The 23,654-nt window shown below is 36.2% G+C and overlaps 1 protein-coding gene across 1 annotated transcript in view; it reads right to left on the reverse strand.

Moving 5' to 3' along the window:
- The window catches only part of IL1RAPL1 (interleukin 1 receptor accessory protein like 1), a 671,544-nt gene that overhangs the window by 256,921 nt on the left and 390,969 nt on the right, over positions 1 to 23,654 (reverse strand). Inside the window, exon 5 of the mRNA XM_087427281.1 lies at positions 23,497 to 23,571. Coding sequence (XP_087283407.1) covers positions 23,497 to 23,571 — 75 coding nt within the window. The remainder of the gene's footprint in view (positions 1 to 23,496; positions 23,572 to 23,654) is intronic.

The following is a 23,654-nucleotide window of genomic DNA, read 5'->3' on the forward strand; positions in this document are numbered from 1 at the left end:
TAAGAGGATTGAAAGAAATTTTAGGAAATCTCCCAGAAAGTAAAAAAAAGGAGAAAGAGATGGAAAATTACTATACTGAGTGCCTCAGCTCCCACTAGTGTTTCCACAGTCACAAGTAACTGGTGGATGGTGATGAAGACAGAATTACTATATAGGAGGCTGGGCAGGCAGGAGATGCACACCTGGGTAGTAGGGGTGAGAATTTGAAAGAGAACTATTTCTTCATCTCCAATAAAAGGATGTTGATAGACTCAACCAATAAATAGATTTTAATAAAGTAATCGAAAAATGAAGAAGTCATATTACAAGAATGTTATTAAAGACACTGAAGTAAATATCAAAAGTCAGCTACCTCAGTTACAGGTGGTTGCCTCCGGGAAGCAGGTAATGCTGTGTGTGAGGGGAGGGAGGAGGTGCTTATATTTTACATAAGATGGCTTTCACAACATGACTCCAAATTGTGTGCACATGTAACTGTGATGAAAATAGCTTCACTTGCACTGTAAATGAGATATGCAAACACACATATCAATGAGGACATGCCACTCCTGAAAACAGGAGAAATGCAATAGTACATTTTAATTAGTTTTCACTGTCAAATGTTTTATTTTAGTATGGAAAAAATAAAAAGTATTATGATTATCATTTTTCCTGGAGGCATGGCATAATCCAGTAACAGTCTTAAAATACTCTTAGATGCAAAATTTGGGGTAAGGGAAACGACAATATAGTGAGCTTTTAAAATATAAAATTGAATGTGTTCAATTCAAATGATTGGCCTTTTCTCGGAGAAATCTTCCAAGTTTGGGATTTTAAATTGCCCTTTTAAGAAATTACAAATTACATTGATAGCAGGTATTAGCTTTTTAAATTTTTTAATAATATCATTTGGCAAATTAAATAAATTGACAACTTTATAATGGTCTACTTCATTCATTCATTCATTCATTCAAATAGCTCAACTGGTTCCTGAAGTCTAAATGTTTTGGAACCACTGCTCTAAATGGCATTCAAAATTCTCATTACTTGTATGAAAAAAAAATCCAATAACTCTTTACTTTCTAACTACATCGAACAACCCAGGTTAAAAATCCCAAGCCCCTAGACAAGTGTAATTCCCCTTTGTTTCAAATCACATTGCATTATATGGCCATTTGTGTACCATTTTCGTGACTTGCTGATGACCAACACAGCAGAATGAAATGCACTTAAATGAGCTGGAAAATGGAAGTCCCTCAAACATTCAGAAATCAATATAGCATGGAAAGATAGACAAAGGAAGAAGAAAACAATACAAAACCTAAAAGTGGTAAGCAGGACACAGGAATTCAAATGTAAATAGACACAGTTTCAAATCAATACCAATCAAACATGTGTCTATATATTTTAAAGAAATTTTTGAAAAAATTGAATCAATTAACTTTTTTATTTCCTACCACATCCCCAGTTATTTAAAATTTTGCCTAAATTATTCCGTTACTAAATATTTTAGTAACATGTATATATAGTACCTTTCTTTCCTGGACAGAAGGAAATAAAATGAAGCAGTAGCAAAAAGAAAAGGTATTAATTTATGATGTCTCTAGTAGGATATTAATCTGATAATGCATATTTGTGGATGAGTGAGTTTGAATGGATATAACTCAATTGTGGAAATAATCAGCAGTTTTCTTAGTTACATCTTATAATTATGTTTTTAAACAATTAAAATAAATTTTAAAATACTTGGAGACTTGAAAGATTAGACAATGATATGAAAATAGGATTGTAGCAAAACTCCTAAAAACGCTTTTTTAGGACACAACAGTAAATATAAAACAATTTCCAGTATACTTGGAAAAACAAAATAATCTCAGAAACATTGCAATTAAATTTCAGTCATTCAACAAGAACTTATTGAACACAATCTATCTGCTGGTTACTGAGAGATAAATAAAACACATCTCCTGTCATCAAGAGGAAAATAAGACATTCAGAAATTAGTATACTTAATTATTACAATAATAATTTGAGACAGAGTGAGAAAAATAAGTTCTCTCTCAAACCAATAATTGTCTGACTTCCTCTCCAGGAGAATCTCTCAAATACTTGCCCAGCCCAAACACCTCACCCAAGCTGTGTCCACGTTTCCAATTGTTGGAGAGCCTTGCCAAAAGGTACCACAGTCCTGTAACCACAGCTTGACTCCATATATTTGCACCAAATATTGTTCCTCTTTTTGACATTCTTCTTATTATTACTGGCATCACCTTCCTCCCAGTTAGCCATAATTAACACCTATTTTCTTTGACTCCTCTCTCTGTTGACTTTACTTCCTATTAGTTGATATATCAATAAGATTTATACCTCTAATTTTCTCTAAAAGCTGATCCCCCGCAAATCTGACCTTTTTCAGATCCTAATCTATTACTTCTCACCTAGACAATTAGTTTCCCAATTGGTTCTCTGGCTTCTGGCTTTTTTCTCTTGTTCATTCTAGAGTCTACTAAGAGACTACTTTACCAATTGGGCTCTCTTCCTTCCCTCTTTTTGAAAAAATTTAAACCTTCAGTGGGGTGAAGGTTTCACTTTAGTGAAAATGTATGTACATTTATCATTTTTCTGGCACTACTCTGTATCATCAGGTCAGTTGGCTGAAGTGCTTCAGCTGGCTGTAATACTGCCCAGCTCCCAAAGCCAACATATGTTTTCTTATCTCTGTGCCTCTCCTAACACCGTTCTTTCAGCAATGCCTTTATACTTCATCTCTGTCCGCCTAAATCCTACCCCTTAACTAAGGTGTAGCTCACATAACATTTTCGCAATGAGATCTTACTTGATCCTGCTTTTGAAATCAGCTCTTCCTCTCTAGACTCAAACAGCACATTCTTTTGGTTTTACTTACCACTTTGCCTAATACTACGCTGGACATATGGCAAGCTTTCAACAAGTGCTTGATTAAATAAACAATTTCTTATTAGTACCTTGAAAAATTTTAATATTATAATCTGCTCATGGATCATAAGACCTAGAAGGCTGAAGTGACTATCTCCATAGTTTTAAAAAGTATGCCTATAGTTGTTAAAGCTTGATAACCAGGATGTCTACTAATGGAGAAAGGCATATTATTCCTAATATTTTATTTGTGAAGACTGTGTTTGGGAACAATATCCCATTTTCCATTAGTAGATATCACCAATCCACTTATGAGCAGACATTCTTTTCTATTGCAGGCGAATCAACTCTTGCCAAATCTAAAAGAACAACTGAATAGTGGCAAATTCACCTCTGAAGGGTTAAGATCTAACTTTATTTGTTCTCCCAGAACTACCAGGACTATCATGTTTTTTCTTCTTGGAAAAGGGTTAAAGGAATGCTTCCCTTTGCTTCATTTACTGGGCACTTTAAAACTCTTGTGCTATGGACAACTTCTAATGATGTCTTCCCCAATTGGTAACCTCCAAGGCTACCTGGAAAAAGTACCACTTAGGTGAAATAAAATTACCACAAAGCACAGCACGCATGCACATGCACACTGTGCGCACACACGCATGGGAGCAGGCCCTGATAGTTATTGAATGAGGGCTCTTATTGACACTTCACTGTTCATTCATCTTGTGAACTTTTACTCAATGTCACAATTTTTGTGAATTTAGTAGAACATGTGACAGATACTGTAGTGGGTTGAATGGTCGCCCCCAAAAGATATGTCCACATCCTAATCTTCAGAAGGGTTTCTGTACATGTAATTAAATTAAGGCTCTTGAGATGAGGAGATCATTCTCAATTATCCATGCAGGCCCTAAATCCTATACAAGTGTCTTTTAAAAGAAAGGCAAAGGGAGATTTGAGACAGACAGAAGAGAAAAAAACACAGAGAAGAAAAGGAGGACAATATTGAGCACAGAGGCAAAGATTGGAGTGATGGACCACAAGTCAAGGCATGCTGACAGCCTCCAGATTTTGGATGAGGCAAAGATTCTACCCTAAAGCCTTCAGAGGTAGTACAGTCCTTGATTTCAGACTTGTGGCCTCCAGAACTGTGAGAGAATAAATTTCTGTTGTTTTAAGCCACCAAGTTTGTGGTGCAAAGAGCTTCATAAAGTATAGAGATCATGATTATGACTAAGGAAACAGCAGACCCACCAGGTCAGAAGAGATATAGATATTTAGATACATGACTAGAAGAATTTTCTGTTTGCAGACCTTAAAAGTCCCAACAGCACAGAGAACAGTGATTCTGGGCCTCCATTCCAGGTCTCATAAACTAAAATTTCAGGTACAAGAGGAGGCAGGGGAGCTAGGAAACTGGGTGCATGTGTTTTGTAAAAGCTCTACAGATATTTATGACATCTATTCCTAGTTAAAAATCATTGCCATAGACAGTTGAAGATCCTCAGGCTGTTGAAAGTCTCAAATTAGTCAGTGGCAAGACTGACCCAATGGCTTGTGTCACTGTACCATGATGCCAAGGACCTCTTTATTTGGAGGGAAAAAAAATTAAAAGTGAAAATGTCAACCTATAACATTAAAATAATTAAAATATGTGTATTCTGAATTATCAAACTGGATACAAAATGCTCTTCTGCACTTAAGGAGTGAATTGATCATTATTTTAATAACCTTTGAGAATCTTAGCCTTATCTCCCCATTGAGAAATTGCTCTCATAAGTTAGAATAAAGTGAATTTCCATCTTGTTTTCAATATTATCCTATTGTGAAAATAAAATAAATTAATGCTTAGGTTATTTTAGTCACTTAAGTGTAAAATGGAGTATTTACTTAGTTACAATGCTACTTTCATTCTTATAATCATTTTCACAACTGTGGTAGTTTTCTGATACTAGTGTTTATGAGGCCTTGACCTAGTAAATGTCAGCCTGTAGGAAAACTTGCAAATTACCTTATCAGGTTAATGCAGCATACATTTACATTATAAAAGCATTTCTATTCCTATGAAAACCTTACCAAGTTCTTTAAAGCTAACATATATTAACAACTCATGTGCAAGATGCAGTGTAAATGTCATGAAAATACCATAGGGCCAGCCCCGTGGCTTAGCGGTTAAGTGCGCGTGCTCCGCTACTGGCGGCCCGGGTTCGGATCCCAGGAGCACACCGACGCACCGCTTCTCTGGCCATGTTGAGGCCGCATCCCACATACAGCAACTAGAAGGATGTGCAACTATGACATACAACTATCTACTGGGGCTTTGGGGAAAAAAAGGAGGAGGATTGGCAATAGATGTTAGCTCAGAGCCAGTCTTCCTCAGCAAAAAAAGAGGAGGACTAGCATGGATGTTAGCTCAGGGCTGATCTTCCTCACACACATAAAAAAGTACCATAAATCTAATTTAACTTCTGGGATAACATTAATTTTGATCCAATTGTTACAGGTTTTCTAAGTGGATAATTTACTAATGTCTACATAGTTTTTAACTTTAAATGCTCAAACAATCATTAGCTGGCTTTAAGTTACTTATCTATATATAGTCAGATAATTACATTTGGAAAGAAAATGTGAATCCTAAATCAACAAAAGCCAACTTTGTGTGCAGGGATTTAATAGTCACAGTAAGTTGACAAGTCAACTATTAGTTTTAATTTGTCTATTTTAAGAAGTGAAATGAGACCATTTGCTTTTTGCTTGCTGTTTAAAAAGGACTATAACGTGTTGCTTTTTAAAAAGTAAAAACTCTGATGAACTAGCCAACTTTTCTATCTACTTTTCTCACATTAACTTTTGCAGCTCACAGGACATTCTGTTCATGAATGTTCTAAGTACTTCCATTTTCTTAAGTGCCTTCAAAAGAAATTTCATGCTTGAAGATCAGGGGAAGAAGAAAAGTGCCTATTAAAATGTACTTGAGAGAGAAGTACAAAAAAAATGGGAATGAGAAAATAGGAGGCAAAGATGAACAGAAGCAGATCCAGGAGACATGCAATTAAATAGGGGAAAAAAAAAAGCCTGAGAAACAATTGAAGGACAAGTTCATATTCAATTGCATTATTACCAGATGTTCTATTTGATGAGACACAGAACCTGTTAACAGTAGTATAAAATAGAACTAAAGTAGTCCCTAAGGATGAGACCATTCTAAATATTACAGAAGGGTCATAGATTTAAGAGAGCATTGCTCACAATTAGAATTTAACAAAGGAGTGAAGAAGGAAACAATTATCAATACACTAGTGTATAGAAATGTCCCAAGAAGTGTAGCACATAAACTTTGGTCACAATATGTAAAATGGAGGCACAATACAAACATCATAGACTGTCGAAAAGATGAAATGAGACAACATATGAAAATGTCTTGCAAATGTAAGCCAGTCCAAGAGCAAAGAGAGATTATGATCATTAATCAAGGAAAGCTGTACCTACAGGCCTGTGATTTTTTGGTTGATTAGAAAGCTCATTTGAATGAGAGCTGACACTCCTTCATGGCTGAAACTATAAACAAGATCAGAAAGTCTTGGTCTCTTCTTGAGGAACAAGGATCATCCCTGAGGTTAACCAAGATTGTAATATAAAGTCTTTGTAGACAGGCCTCTATCTATCTATCTATCTATCTATCTATCTATCTATCTATCTGTCTATCTATCTATCTGTTTATCTATCTATCTGTCTATGTAGCTTTTAGCAGACCTTGTGCCCAATAGACACTCAATAACAATGTAGTAAATAGAACTAGTGAACCCATTTCTCATTTTGGGCCCCTAAGATTATGGAGTCTGCTTGACTAAACTTTAGAGATCTGCCCTAAATTCAAGATGCCAGTTAATCCTCTAACCTTGACCAGTTTCCTGGCTTAACCGTGATATGTAACTGTTCTTTTAACCCCTATTTATTTCTCTAAACTCAACCTACTGTTCTGTTGACCTTCTATAGCCATCTGCTCTTTCCTTCTCTGTCTGATCTGGATTTGATTTATTGCTGGGCTTCCCGGTTAGATCTTCACAGCTCAGCCAGCCCCCTGGGCCCTTCTTTATCTGTTTCCCTCATCCATGAAGAAGAGTCTTCAATCATACCAGGCAATCAAATAAAAACCAACAGTTTTAGTGTGGTTTATTCTGCTACTCTGTAGTATATAGCTATTGAAAATGGGGAGTTATAAATGTTGGTTTTTATTTATTAGTATTAAAGCTGAGTGAATGGTACATGATTTGTTCATTCATATATTTTTGTGTATCAGGTATTGACCTACGTATTCGGGATGCAAAGGCAAAAACATTGTAGTCCATTCTTTAAGAGTTCCAAGTGCAGTAAAGGAGGTTGACACACAATTATATGTACACCAAATGATGAGAGAAATGCTCCAATAAAAGTGTGAAAAAGAGGGGCCGGCCCTGTGGCATAGTGGTTAAATGTGCGCGCTCCACTGCTGGCGGCCCGGGTTCAGATCCCAGGCACACACAGATGCATTGCTTATAAGGCCATGCTGTGGCGGCGTCCCATGCAAAGTAGAGGAATACGGCCACAGATGTTAGCCCAGGGCCAGTCTTCCTCAGCAAAAAGAGGAGGATTGGCATGGATGTTAGCTAAGGGCTGATCTTCCTCACAAAAAAATAAATAAATAAATAAATAAAAAGTGTGAAAAAGAGACTTACTAGCACTTGAAAAGTGTTATTTAATTCTGCCTAGTGGGAGTGGAGTCAGGGAAGGCTTCATAAAAGTGACATTGAGGTGCATCTTAAAATGTGATAGGCACAAGGGACAGAGGCAAGAGAGGGAATTCCAGATGGCAGGCATCGCGGGTGTAAAGGATAGAGTTATGGAAGTCCATCGTATGGTCAAGAGTGCCCAGCGCATGGTGTGAGCTTAGTAGGAGTGTAAATGAAACTATGAAGATAAAATGGGCTCAGATAGTGAAGGGAATGGATTTAATATTTGAGGCAACAAGAAAACATAATATTTTTAAGCAGCAAATCTTGCATTATTCCAATTTACAAAGATAATTTTCCTACAAAAATAAACTGAGAGTCTGACAAACTAACTTTGTTTTAATTTTTGATATTTTGGACTAAAAATTCTAATGCCCATTATAGGATTTCTACTCTCAGTTGCTTCAACCATTGACTCTGATGATTATAGATAGGAATGATGATTGCATTAAACTCATGAAAGCCACTACATGTAGGGTCTAATTAATAAGGCAAGGATAATCATGGATCCTATAGTCCATCCTTGTCTTGAAACAGCTTTGCAAATAAATTAGGTAATGCCCACTCTCAAGTATGGGGCCTTCGGCAAAGATAAATCCAAGGAAAACTTGTAGAGAGAGTAGTAAATAAAAATGTCTGATGGGATAGTTAACAGATGTTTCTACTTATGTTAACTTAGCAAGTCTGTGATAGCAAAATAGGCATAATTATTTTTCTGTGGGGCCAGATTGCTAAAGAGAATTTGCCCGTTTGATTCTACTTCCATGATCACCTGATGGGGTGATTCTCCTCTCAGAATTAACTATGTTAGTCTGAACTCCTTGATTCTCTGATGATAGATCTTATTACATTAGTTCTTCCAAATATGTTACAAATCAGTTGGTAGCATGTTCCAACTTATAGCACAATGGAAGAGATTCATATTTTATGATAGTCGTTCTGAATCCAGATCTTACTGTAAATCTACAAGATTTTTAAGGAGGCTCCACAGTGCAACTGTATTTGGTGGTATGAATACTGGATCTACGAATCAAGGGACCAGACACGAGGCCATTAGACTAAAACTGTGCACCAGACATGTTTTATTTGGCCCATATGGTATAAAAAATGAATTTGAATTTCTTTAAGTAGGACATACGTTCCCCACTTCACTATGGTCCCCACCTGTCTTTTTTTTTTTTTTGTGAGGAAGATCAGCCCTGAGCTAACATCCATGCCAATTCTCTTTTTACTGAGGAAGACAGGCCTTGAGCTAACATCTATTGCCAACCCTCCTCCTTTTTTTCCCTTTTTCTCCCCAAAGCCCCAGTAGATAGTTGTATGTCATAGTTGCACATCCTTCTAGTTGCTGTATGTGGGATGCCACCTCAGCATGGCCAGAGAAGCGGTGCGTCGGTGCGCGCCCGGGATCCGAACCCGGGCCGCCAGTAGTGGAGCGCACACACTTAACCGCCAAGCCACGGGGCCGGCCCCCCGACCTGTCTTAATTGCATTGCACCTGGCCTTACTTTACTCATTTATATTATGAACTTGACTTTAAAACCCATGCTGTAGCATTTCTATCTTTTCAGGAATCATAACTTTTACCTGAAAATGTCTTTAACAGCTGAGAATCTGACATTAGGTTTGTGGCTGACATTAGGTTCAAGGTTGAGAGATAACACACAGAGACAGTGATGAGATGAACGTAGGTGGAGCTAAGAACTACGCACTTCAGATACAGAAGGGATGTCAGTATTTGTTGAGAGGAGAGGCAAGGAAGAGTTTTCAGTCTGAGAAAAACTGCACTCAAAGGCAACAGGCTGGCTGATTTTTCCCCCACTAAGCTAATGGAGAGACATAATAAAGATGACAGCTAAATTAATAAGATGTGGACTAACCAAGGACTTTAAAGAAAACAAATATTGAATATGAAAACATAGCCTCTGTAACCACTATTGCTTCTTCCCCACCTTCATCTGGTACAAGTCCCATCTCCACACACACACACATTCATGTATTCACACAAACATACAGGTTTCCTCACCACAGGAGAGAGAGGATCCAATAGCCACTGAACCAATGCTCCTCACCTCTGAGGCCACAGTAATCCGTTTAGAATTTAGATCTGTAACCTAAGCTCGGCCAATCAGGATTCCACCTCAGGGAGTCTCCAACTCGAGCTAGAGTTTCAAACTCCACTTTTCCTTCTAGTTAGAAGAACTGAGCAAAGCACCGTCCTCACCCTGTATGCTCCCCCAGCCCCCCGCAGTGCTCTGCCTCTATAAAAAATGATGACATGCAGAGAGAAACAGAGAAGAAAAAGAGAAATTTGAGCATTATTCCAGTCATCCTTGAGGCCAGCATTGCTCCTGCCTTTTAAGTGGTTTGTCACTTGTGATCAGAACTCTGACACAAGATGAAATATCAGAACCTGTGATTCTTCAAGTGTAAATTGTCCAGGCACAGGAATTTGATCAGAAAAAATTCCTCAAATTAACTTTTGCTTGAAATAGCCATCTATTTGAGACAAAAATAAACTTTTTTGGATTATTTTCCCTCTAAATTGTTTATCTGCTTGCCTACTTGTTTATCAGTTCTCTATTTTATTTCATGACATAAATAGTGACTGAAAGAAAATACAGGCCTGTCTGCCCTGGAATCTGTCAACAGTAGAATTCCCTCTTGACTTAATATTTCTTTCATATATAGTAACTGATGTTCTCTGTGACACTTAACTTCACCTGAAGCTAATAGCTCATGTATTCATCTAATATAAAATTCACTGCTTTTATTTATCTCAATTATATAAAAATGTTATACCCATTCTCTGATTAGTAGCAAATCCTAATAAACAGCATTGGAGTGAAAATACATTATTCATGGGAAATAGAGAAGAGATGTTTTTTTGAAAAAAATAATTTTTTCAAATTACATTTATATATAAGAAAAATATCTTTGTATAAATCATTTTATAAATATAACATAGCATATAATTCTGAAGCAAATAATCATACTACTTATAAATAAGCTATAAATAATAAGCAAAGAATATAATAGTAGTCTAATTACAACCCAAGTAATTTTAGCCAAAATAAGGTACGCTATTTGGAAAACATTTAAAAATTTAATCAATGAATTAAATGTCTTAAAGTTGCCAAGATAATTGACATTACCAAATCAGAAATATATGTTCATCAGCAACACTAAAATTTTTTTTAAGAAGAGAAAACAAAAACACTTTTACTGAACTTTCCCTAAGCTATATCCCATAATGGCTTCTTACTGAATATTTGTGGTAATAATCTCAAATTTTCGCAGAACTTGTCATGTTGTAAGTATTCTATTTCTAGTGATGGCTTGATGTGACAGGATGCATTTGATTTAATTTTTCCAGAAAAGCAATGTACTTTCCTTTGCTCTCTTCCTACTCAAAGAGCTGCGAAGATTCTAGAAACAGTTTTTAGGCAGGCAATTCTGAAGTGGGTGCCCTGCTTTTACTAAACTAGAAACAAAAATTCTCTGGAAGTGAGAAAGTCTGTTGCCTGTCTGTAAGTTTAAGGAGAAGACCATTGAGAAGTGGGAGGAGAGAGGGAATTACTGACTCTCCTGGAATCCTAAGGAACTTGAAGCCTTTCTCTCATGCTTATTGTGGATCAGAAGTGGAAGAGATAGGTCTCTTCTGACCAGACCATTGGCCAAAGACTTACTTCAACACAGATGAATTTTGGAAAATAAAACTCTTTATCAGGCTTTTCTTTTCTTTTTTTAATTATTAAATTGGACAATATACCTTCTAACTAGATTTTATAAATTTTAACTAATTTTTTTTTAAAAATCCTTAGTGTTTCTGAGAAAGTAACATTGGGCCTGTGTGTGGTGAATTGGAAAAGAGGCCTCTTCATGAGAGTTTGCTGTGAGGCTCAGGGTTTAAAATATACTGGATACTCTATGCATTGGGCTTATCTGCAATATTTTGGAGCATATATTTAGGCACATCTTAAAATGTGAATGTTTAGGCATTCATAAAGTAACAAATCAAAATTCATTGTATATACTTTCATATTAAAAATAAAAATGTTATTAAATACATATGATTATATTAAGAAAAAATGAAGGAGGGCCAGCCCGGTAGCATAGTGGTTAAGTTCAGGCACTCCGCTTCGACAGCCCGGGGTTCGCCACTCGGATCCCAGGTGCAGACCTACACCACTCATCAAGCCATGCTGTGGCAGCATCCCACATATAAAGCAGAGAAAGATGGGCACAGATGTTAGCCCAGGGCCAATCTTCCTCAGCAAAAAGAGGAGGGCCATATAAATTCCGGAAGAATCAAAATACAAAATGCTCCCTTTAAACTTGGAAATAAGAACCGTTATTGCTATGGAAAAACAAACGACACCATGGACAGTCATTCTATTAGGATACATTACAACAACATCCAGGCAGATAAGATAGTGTGATGGCCTTCAAAGCGTATCCCTTATGAAAATAAACTGTTTTGTCATCATTGGACATGAGATATTCTGGTTACTCAAATATTCTACCCTACTACATCGATTTTCAAAGAATTAGAATAAAATGAAATGCTGTTGATTCTGAAGCAGGTGAATAAAATTTAATATTTCCTCAAAGGAAGCAAAATGTCTCCATGGGGACATCAGTTTTCACTGATAGACAAGACGAAGTCATATTGAAGTGATGGGTGGATGATCCTTTATCTGGGTTAGTTAGAAATACCATTTGCAGTTTCATATCCAAGAACTACAACTTATGAAAATGTAAAAATCTGCACTACCACAGAGAAAAGTTATAGGGGCGATTATTCAATTACAAAAGGATTCTTATATAAAATTATTCACCAGAGTTTCTTTAAATAGCATATTTCCCTTGTGCATATAAATCTTTCATTGATCATTAGCTGCTTAAGAGAGACTGGGGGACAGAGCCTCTTAAAACTGACAATGTTAAGCCACTACTAATTAAAGATCATTCAGAAATGAAGGGAAAATTCTCTGAAATTATGATGATTCAATTTACCCACAAATCTGTAGGAACATACTAAGTTGGTAGAGTAAGGTATGACTGGAATGCTAAGTGTTTTAACATTAAACCATAAAATACTGGTATCCTATTTTCATAATCATATTCAAGTACAAGTTATTTTTCATGAAGAGTCTGCATGTAATTTAGGACTTCTCAGTTATTTAGCCAAAATTCAAGAGGAAATTTATGGCAGAACATCTCTCTTTATATTCAAATTTTAAATGATGTGAGTCTTTTTATAGTTTCTATTTTAATGAACATCAGTCGTGGTACATACTCTTATTCTGAAAGCTCTTTCAATATTCTACACCATAATGTCCTTTTATAGGTTTATTTCTGATAAATTGGCATTTACTTTAAAAATTCAGAAGGAGTTCTTGTTAACATAGGATACTCACTGCATTTTTCTATGCTAGTAAACTTCAATCATTAAGAACAACTCAGAAAGCTTTGTGATAACAGTGTTTGTCAGAGGAAAAGCGGTATTTTTCTATAAAATGAATATGACTATCACCAAAAGCTCCAGGAGGAACTTGACAGGAATAATGGTTTGATGCTTTGTGTTATAAAATTATCCTCATGTCCCTGTCTTAAAAAATACTATATCTGAATTTCTTTAGAAAAAAAATTTTTTTTCATTCTTGCTTTCTTCTTGGTGGACATTTATAAGTTCATGTGGCATAGTATCAATTACATGTTCATTTTTTTTAAAGGATGGGAAACATTTTCTTCTGTTATAACTACGTATTTACTATATGCATTTAGATAGACTTGTCGAAGAATTAAGTAATCTAAAATCAATAATTTCTTTAAGGTAAAGTCTTATTTAAGTAGAAAAATTTAGTATGCATATTGTGTTCTTAGAGGGGACATGGAAAATAATTTTCTAAAATATTATCCATCCTGTTAAGAAGCTCATGTCTGCTCCCATAGCATGACACTTTAGTAAGAATATCAGCATGATCAATCATTGTCATTCAAAATGCATTTCAGGAATCTTCTATATACAGCATTCTACATATAGCATTAAAATATCCCAATTACTAACAGCAAGCATGTATTGACTACTTAATTTATATTAGGAAATGTACCAATCTTTACATGCATTGTCTCATTAAATACCCACAGTAACTCCATAGAGGTAGATGTTATCATGGTGTCTTTTTTATTGATTAGAAAAATGAGGGCTATTTATTCAAGGTTACAGTAGTAGTAAGCGACAGAGCTGGATTGTCACCTAGGTCTGTCTGACAGAATGACCTGAACTTGGAACCACTGCCATATGCTGCCTCTTTATTGTAACCAAAATAATAAAAGAAGAAGAGGAGGAGGAGGAAGAGGAGAAAACGATGATGATGATAATAAGTTTGTTTTTGTAAATTTTGCGATATAAAAATATGGAGCCATTTTTGGTCTCTGTTTTCTCATCAGTTAAAGAGAAAGAGTTCACTTGATAACTACCAAAGCCCCTCCACTTCATAAAGTTCCTAAATCTAGAATTGTGAAGAGTTACACATATCTAGTTCCTTAGCTGGCCAACAACTAACAAGATAGTACTCTTAGAGCTGTAGCAAAAAGCAATCTGCATGATTTGTGTCGATGTCCAACAAACAAGACCATAACTAGGCTGGGAATTGGGAATTTCAGTGGAGTCTCCACATTGGCTTTGTGACAACACTGTTTCTCGGACTCTTTCTTTCTTCCCACCTTGTCTCCCTTCTGGCCATTTTCCAACGTAAGAACAAGCAGACTCACATAGCCTCTATTCCAGTTTTTAAGGCATTTTAACAAGTGCTTCAACTTGTTTCCAAACTCTCAGAAATCAGTGGCACATTGGAGCTACTCTAACCCCCATCTCCATCTTTCTTTGAGTTTCAAGCCTATCCTAGCACTAGGCCTTGAACATTTAACAAAAGAAGTTTGACTTCTGCTTAGACAGCAAGATTTAAAGCAAACATGCAAAGTTGCATTTTTTTCCAACCTATTCCTCCTGTCTAGCACTAAAGAAAGACTTTGATTTTGAGAATCTGTGAGATCATATAATGTTAGATCATATAATGATCTAAGAATACTAATACTAGCTTCCATTTATTGATTTATCATTTGTTTAATGATATGAAATTGTAACTAAATACTAATATGAAAAATATTTCTCTTCAGTTTAGAATCAAAAGTTTTAAGGTGTTTTTGGTTTCAAAAATAAGATATCAGGGGCCAGCCTGGTGGCATAGTGGTTAAGTGCACGTGCTCTGCTTTGGTGGCCTGGGGTAAACGGGTTCAGATCCCGGGAGCACACCGACACACCACTTATCAAGCCATGCTGTGGCGGCATCACATATAAAGCAGAGGAAGATGGGCATGGATGTTAGTTCAGGGCCAATCTTCCTCAGCCAAAAGAGGAGGATTGGCATTGGATGTTAGCTCAGGGCTAATCTTCCTCACACACAAAAAAAATAAAATAAAATAAAATAAGATATCAGACTACAACAGCTGTCAAGAGTTATTACTTTCATTTATCATGGCATGATAAATTTGGATTGAGTAGAACTGAACACCATCAATTTAAATATTATAATACCAGCCTACGTTTGCCTTTACACGCTTTAATTATGATCCCTATTTGTCCAGAAGCTCTAATTTATGTCTCACAAGCTTTCTTTCAGGCAGTAGAACTATGCTGATCTGCATGTCTTTCTTAAGTGGGCAACAAGTACATCATTTTTCATCTAAAACTTGGACTTCAGATACCAATGTTTTTATCCAGAGTGAAAGGGAAGTTTTATGGGTTTTTTTATATGAGTTTGTCAGTGAAAATATGTCTTGTACATTCCCTATGGTGCAGTAAAACCAAAGTCAATAGCATTATATTTGCTCACGACAACTGACAACCAAAAGAGTAATTGTGGATGGAAAAACCTAGTCAACGCTGACTTCCCTACCACTGGAAAGGAAGGTCACATTTGCATCACTTGCACAACTCAGCAACAAAGTATTTTTCAGCATCAACACTATTTTTTGCCACTTTCAGAATTATGTATCAAATTTAACACTTGAATTGTTTGTTTCTAGGGTATTGATATTAAGTACTTCTCTACACAAGAAAGGAAAAAGAGGTTTCCAAATTTTAGTAAGATAGAGTAGTAAGTATTCAGAAAAGTTGTGTTTTGTTTCAAGAAAATAACAGCTATAAAAATATAGACCTAGATAGCAAATGTTAGAGGACTATTTTTCACTCCATAAAATAATTTCCAATAGGGTCTCCCTGGATTAAAAATTCAACTAGCATATTTGTCATAAAACACATTCCATGCACAACATATTTATACACACAGTTCCACAACATATAAAGCATTGAAGTAGAGTATGTTTCAATAACTAATTATTTTAACAACTGTCTTGACATGAGTATAGCCATGTTTGGTGGCTCCATTGACCTACAGCCACCAGCACACACAGAAATATAAAGCTGCTTTCTGTGTGTTGGGAACTGGCCCTTCTCCCATGGAGATAGTTGCAATTTGTAAAAATTTCAAGGTCCTTTGGGCGTTGCAGCCTGGGGCAGACTGGCCATCTGTGCGGGGCTGGGACGATAACCAGGGAAAACAATGCACGTACACAACTGCCAGGCTGGGACGATAGCCAGGAGGCTCAGTGCATGTATGGCACTGAAAACCATTTGTGTATGCGAACATTGAATGCTTGCTCTGTAAACTCTGTAACTGCTTATATAAACTGCTGAAGACCGAGGCCTGGTGAGAGTTCCACCTGTGGAAGGGACATCTTGCCCAGGATGAGTGATTCCTGTCCAGCTGTGTCAATTGAAGGGACTCTCCCTTGCAGTGGGGCATGGATGTTGTGAGTAACCGATCTGAGGTGTTCTCTTTTTGGTCAACCTGGTGTTTCTCTTTCTGGTTGATTTGTGTCATTTCCCTTCATCGATGTGGATGTTTTCCCTTTCCAGTCAATCTGATGTTTTTCCCTCTCATTATATGATCTATTTGAATCTGCTGCTATCTCAGTCAATGTGGATGTTTTCCCTTTCCAGTCGAGCTGATGTTTTTCCCTCTTAATATTTGACCTATTCAGATCTGTTTGTGGACTATCGCCTTTACTATCCTCTATATAATAAAATATACCTTCAGTCCATTTGTTTGGAGTGGAAAGTTTCTTTTATGTCTCTGATCGAATCCCCCAAAGCTCTCATAACAGCAACACAGTAAATTAAACATATAATTTGCATGACAAGGAGTTTTCCTATAGAAATGTCAATCAGGATCTATTATATAACGTATGGACATTTTCCTCTCAGTCTACTTGAAATTTAAAACTCTGCAAACTATAGTATGGTGTAACAGGGCGAGGTGTGCTAGTTAAGTTCTAGTGTGATATTTTACTTTAATTAGCCTTTAGTTAAATTGGATAAAGTTACATGTACAGGCATACCTCGGAGATATTGCAGGTTCAGTTCCAGACCACTGCAATAAAGTGAATATTGCAATAAAGTGAGTCACACGAATTTTTTGGCTTCCTAGTGCATATAAAAGTTATGTTTACACTATAGTGTGGTCTAGTAATTGGCAATAACATTATGTCTAAAAAAAGCCTAATGTGCATAACAAGTAAAAGATACCTTATTGCTAAAATATGCTAACCACCATTTGAGCCTTCAGCAATCATCATCTTTTTGCTGGTGGAGGGTCTTGCCTCCATGTTGATGGCCGCTGACAGATCAGAGTGGCGGTTGCTGAAGGTGGGGGTGGCTGTGGCAACTTCTTAGCATAAGACAACAATGAAGTTTGCCGCATTGATCGACTCTTCCTTTCACAAAAGATTTCTCTGTAGCATGCAACGCTGTCTGACAGCATTTTAGCCACAGTAGAACTTCTTTCAAAATTGGAGTCAGCCTTCTCAAATCTTGCCACTGCTTTTCCAACTAAGTTTATATAACATTCTAAATCCTTTGTTGTCATTTCAACAATCTTCATAGCACCTTCACCAGAAGCAGAATCGATCTCAAGAAACCACTTTCTTTTTTTTCTTTTTCTTTTTTTTTTTTTTTTTTTTTTTTAATGATTTTATTTATTCATTTTTTTCCCCCCAAAGCCCCAGTAGATAGTTGCATGTCATAGGTTCACATCCTTCTAGTTGCTGTACGTGGGACTTGGCCTCGCATTGGACGGAGAAGTGGTGCCTCGGGGCGCGCCCGGGATCCGAACCCGGGCCGCCAGCATCAGAGCACGCGCACTTAACCACTAAGCCACGGAGCCGGCCCAAGAAACCACTTTCTTTGCTCATCATAAGAAGCAACTCCTCATCTGTTAAAATTTTATCATGAGATTGCAGCAATTCAATCACATCTTCGGGCTCCACCTCTAATTCTAGTTCTCTTGCTATTTCCACCACATCTGCAGTTACTTCCTCCACTGAAGTCTTGAACCCCTTAAAGTCATTCATCAGGGTTGGTATGAACTTCTTCCAAACTCCTGTTAATGTGATATTTTGACCTCTTTCCATGAATCACGAATGTTCTTAATGGCATCTAGAATGGTGAGTCCTTTCCAGAAGGTTTTCAATTTACTTTGTCCAGATCCATTAGAGGAATCATTTTCTATGGCAACTATATCCTTATGAAATGTATTTCTTAAATAATAAGACTTGAAAGTTGAAATTACTCCTTAATCCATGGGCTGCAGAATGGATATTGTGTTAGCAGTCATGAAAACCACATTAATCTCGTTGTTCATCTCCATCAGAGCTCTTGGGTGACCAGGCGCATCATCAATGAGCTGTAATATTTTGAAAGGAATCTTTTTTTCTGAACAGTAGCGCCCAACAGTGGGCTTAAAATATTCAATACCATGTTATAAACAGATGTGCTGTCGTCCAGATTTTGTTGTTCCATTTAGAAAGCTCAGGCAGAGTAGATTTAGCATAATTCTCAAGGGCCTTGGATTTTTGGAATGGTAAATGAGCATTGGCTTCAACTTCAAGTCAACAGCTGCATTAGCCCCTAACAAGAGAGTCAGCCTGTCCTTTGAAGCTTTGAAGCCAGGCATTGACTTCTCCTCTCTAGCTATGAAAGTCCTAGATGATATCTTCTTCCAGTAGAAAGCTGTTTTGTCTACACTGAAAATCTGTTGTTTAGTGTAGCCACCTTTATTAATGGTCTTAGCTAGATCTTCTGGATAACCTGCTACAGCTTCTATATTAACACTTGCTGCTTCACTTTGCACTTTTATGGTTTGGAGATGACTTCTTTCCTTAACCTTCATGAACCAACACCTGCTAGCTTCCAACTTTTCTTTTACAGCTTCCTCACCTCTCTCAGCCTTCATACCATTGAAGAGAGTTAGGGCCTTGCTCTGGATTAGGCTTTGGCTTAAGGGCGTGTTATCGCTGGTTTGATCTATCTAGACCACTAAACCTTTCTCCACATCAGCAATAAGGCTGTTTCCCTTCCTTATCCTTCATGTGTACACTGGAGTAGCTCTTTTAATTTCCTTCAAGAAGCTTTCCTTTGTATTCACAAGTTGGCTAACTGTTTGATGCAAGAGGCCTAGCTTTCAGCCTGCCTCAGCTTTTGACACACCTTCCTCACTAAGCTTAATCATTTCTAGTTTTTGATTTACAGTGAGACATTTGTGACTCTTCCTTTCAGTTGAACACTTAGAGGCCATTGTAGGGTTATTAATTGGCCTACCTTCAATATTGTTGTATTTCGGGGAATAGGGAGGCCCAAGGAGAGGGATAGAGACAGGGGAACGGTGGGTCAGTGGAGCAGTCGGAACACACACAACATTTATTGACTAAGTTTGCCATCTTATATGGGCACGGTTCGTGGTGTGTCAAAACAATTACAATAGTAACATCAAAGATCACTGATCACAGGTCACCATAACAAATATAATAATAATGAAAAAGTTTAAAATATTGCAAGAATTACCAAAATGTGACACAGAGACACGAAGTGAGCAAACGCCGTTGGAAAATCACACCAATAAATGCTTGATGCAGGGTTGCCACAAATCTTCAATTCGTAAAAAAAAAAAATGCAATATCTGCAAAGTGCAATAAAGCAAAGCTTAATAAAACGAGGTATGCCTTTATGTGTGTCCCTTTGCCAGAACAGATGTTTAAAAATTTGAGGTTTCAATATTGTCATCAACCACTTTCCTCCACGTGTTATAATCTGGTGAATACTTGTTACTCACTCAGACAGGTAAGTGTTTCCTTTTTAACAAACTTAACCAATGAAAGTACATATTAAGGAAAAATAAGAGCACTGTTGGGCAGCTTATTCAGTTCAGTCTCATTATTTTCTCTTGCAGAAAATTTGGAGATGTGTGCCCTTTGTCATATGTACACCTTATTATCAATTAGTATTTATTGACATTCCCTGCGCCCAGAGTACCACACTAAATTACTGTGCACTTTACTAAGAAACATAGAATCTAGAGAAAGTTCTCAGTTGAACATTAGGAAAGCAAGAGAAGAAAATGGATAGAGATTTAGACAGTCAATTAGTTTTCTGTATTTCATCAACCATAGACATTTATTTAAATGGATTAGATTTATTTGAAACCCTCCAAATGTAAATAATCCTGAAAAAAAGAGAGGCCACCTCTACTCAGTGATTGAAGAGAAAGAAATAAGAGGGCAGAGGAAGTGATTATGATATCAAAGGAAACTGACTTTTCCATCAAGAACTCTATATTACAAAGATCATTTTATTAGTTTTATCAAAGATTTAAAAGTTATTACACTCATTATACAATTCTAGTAAGAGTTTGTACAACTTTTGTAAGAATTCTGAAAATATGTAGCAAGAAACTTTAACAAAATTCTTTCCTTTTATCCAGTATTTTTCCTTTTAGGAATCTGTCCTGCTGAAATAATTATAAAGTCAGGGGAAAATATATAGGTAAAGATCATCACTTCATTATTTATGATAATGGAATTTGGAAAACTCCAAATTTACAGCAATACATGTGAAATTATAGGACATTCATTTGGATATCATATAGCCATTAAAATTGTATTTTTCTAAGAATATTTAACTGGAACAGAATGTTTTTATGATATAAAGTAGAAGAAACAAGATTGTTTTCTGTATTTCACCCAAATAGCTACCATTAAAGTGTATAATTATATTTTAAAGCCAAAACCAAAATTTAAATAAAGCAATAACCGTATTTAGATGAGTAATTAATGGTAATTTTCAGTAAATTCTAAATTGTAAAGTATAATGTGTCTCACTAGGTCAAAGATGGGATGGATTTCTACTCCTTGAAAGTCTGGTAATGATGGAATTTGCCATCATCTATTCTGGAAGGTTCTGAAAATGGTCTCCTAGCCATAACAAGAAGGACACATCTCTGACTGACATCCTCAGGGCTCGAGCTCAGCAAGACAATGGTGTCTGTCTTTTGATTCTCTTAACTACAGCTGCCTGAAAGGACTAAGTAGATTCCCCTCCTGGATTGACCTTCAGAATTGTACAGTGTGATTTCTGGGCCTTTGGCCCAAGAAAGTGCTGTCCATATATTTGCTGATGCCTGAAAGTTATTTCAAAGGGACAAAGTTATTTTTTTCACATTTAGAAGTAACAGAGAGATTCCACTTAAAATGTAAATGGTGGGCTGGGACCACATATTGATTGAAATTCAAACCCACCATTTACATATTTTATATGAATTTAGTTACTGTTATATTATTTTTTCCTAAGTACTTTGCTTTTTTGTGACTTTTGCTTTCTACACTGAAACAGCTTAAATGATCATCATCAGAATTGTTCTAGTTTTGAGAAGATGAAGGAATTAGAAGAAAAGGAAGACACAAGGGACATGGAAAGGGAAAGGTAGGCGTGGCCAGAAAATGGCAGAGAAAGGAGAATTTGGAGATGAAGACAAATCCATACATTTCATGATTTTATCTAAGTCAACCCTCAATTTAGGACAAGGTTGAGTCAGATCCCTGAGCTGTTGGCCAATGAAATTTCATTGGAGATTCTCACCTTCTCGTAAGAGTAGGTACCACCCACCGGTTCCTCATCATTGATGCTGGCCACCCTCCTTACTCCCACCCCATGACTCTCCACCCAGCCCCCCTTTCTTAGTATTTTATATCCCATTTTGAGCCTGTTGAAATTGATAGCTTTTTCAAATCTGGAAAGTGAAATAACTAAATGCACAAGGAGGTGAAAAATCAAAGTATATATTATAGAAAACAAATATATTTTAGGCATCTTGAGTCTTTTTTGTTGTTTGTTTTTAATATTATTCCCTATTTTCACTTATCTTTTGCAATCAGCCGTTCGCCTATTCCAATACCGTTGCATATTGCAGTAACATTAGCAAGGTAGTTAGTTCAGATCAAATGTTGCTCAAAAATTCAAGGATTAAGCTTAAATTTCTCCAACTAGCAAATGATTTTTCCTATACACTAAGAACTGGAATCAGAAAATAAAACAAAACAAAAGTTGTTTAAAAGAATTCAAATCCCAGGTGGATGTCTCCAGTTCACTTGGTGTTTGTGTCATATACAGCATTGCTGTAATGCTGCTTGTAGTCTTCCATCTCAAGATGACAGTTACGATACCACTTGCATGTATATGGCATTAATTCAAAGGCTTGGGTTTATCATCAAAGAAGCATATTAATACCCTGGCTTGTATAAGTCCTGCATATGTCCATGCCTCAAAATTAGTAAATATAAGTATTTCCAACATTAGAAATTCATTGACTACACTAATTTTACAGTTTCTACAACCATCACCATATCTTTCTGCACTATACCTTTGCCATTAGTAAAGATTATCACATCTGTAATCTTCATTTTGAAACAGATTTACAATTTTAATCCAAATTCTCACTTCAGGAACAATAATAACACTGGGAACTTAAGGGATGAGCTATTGATTCATTTTTAGTTGTATAAAGTAAGTGCATTTTTACTCTCAAATGGTTAATGCAAGAAAAAATCCTTAACAAACATAAATTATGGTTAAAATTAGACTTTTGATAATCTCTTATATCAAACTACTAAAATAAAGAATTTTCTACTGAAGTTTATAATATATACATGCATACTATATTTCAAATAAAAATAAAAACTAAAAATATAATCGAATGTGCTATATATATTTATAATTAAGAGGGAGAAATTTTCCATAATTTGGTAAAACTGAATATAGATAAATTAGACTCAGAAGTTCTAGACTTTAAGATAAGTATGTTAGAATTCTGATTTGTGGACAACTGGACATTTTTATCAAAGCATATTCTGTCCATGTTCTTATGTCCCACACCTATTAGTCATCTAACCAAAAGCCACTTGCTCATATTTTATTAATATATTATCTATAACTTAACCAGCATAATGTCCATTATATTTGATTGGATAAAAATGATTTTTAACTGTAATGGTGACATTTATTTTAATGAATCTGCATCTCTCCTCCCAATTTTCAAAAACTGTATTTTAATGTATTAATGGATATCATAAGTCAAATAGTTTCACATTGCTTGTTTTAAAACCAATCCAATCCTTATAAAATGACAATATAATACCATCAGTAAAACCTTCAGTCCATCTCATTTCCCAATAACCATCTAAATAACACATGAGTTTTTACATCCATATGTCCAGCTTCATCCTAATGCAGGCAGTACTGGGCGTGGAATGGGCCATGTTGGCTGGTATTTTCTGATTGTGCTCCCTTGAAATACACATGGGCTCAGTTCAGAGTCTTACATCAGGTTACAGTCTAGGCTTATTAACTGTCAGAATGTATTGAGAAATGTGTATTAACTAAAATTAAGGAATTACTCACCCAGCTGAGTCTCCTGAATCGTCAGTTTACTTTCCATAGGATACAAAAGCTTGGGTGGCTTATCAGTCAGAGGGGCTGAAAAACAATAATAATGATACAGACTTATAGTTATGCTGCATGGACTGAAGGATAGAATACAGTTTGTTTTCTCAAATATT

Source organism: Ceratotherium simum, chromosome X, assembly GCF_057802395.1.
Source record: "Ceratotherium simum simum isolate JZ-2026a chromosome X, ASM5780239v1, whole genome shotgun sequence".
NCBI lineage: Eukaryota > Metazoa > Chordata > Mammalia > Perissodactyla > Rhinocerotidae > Ceratotherium > Ceratotherium simum.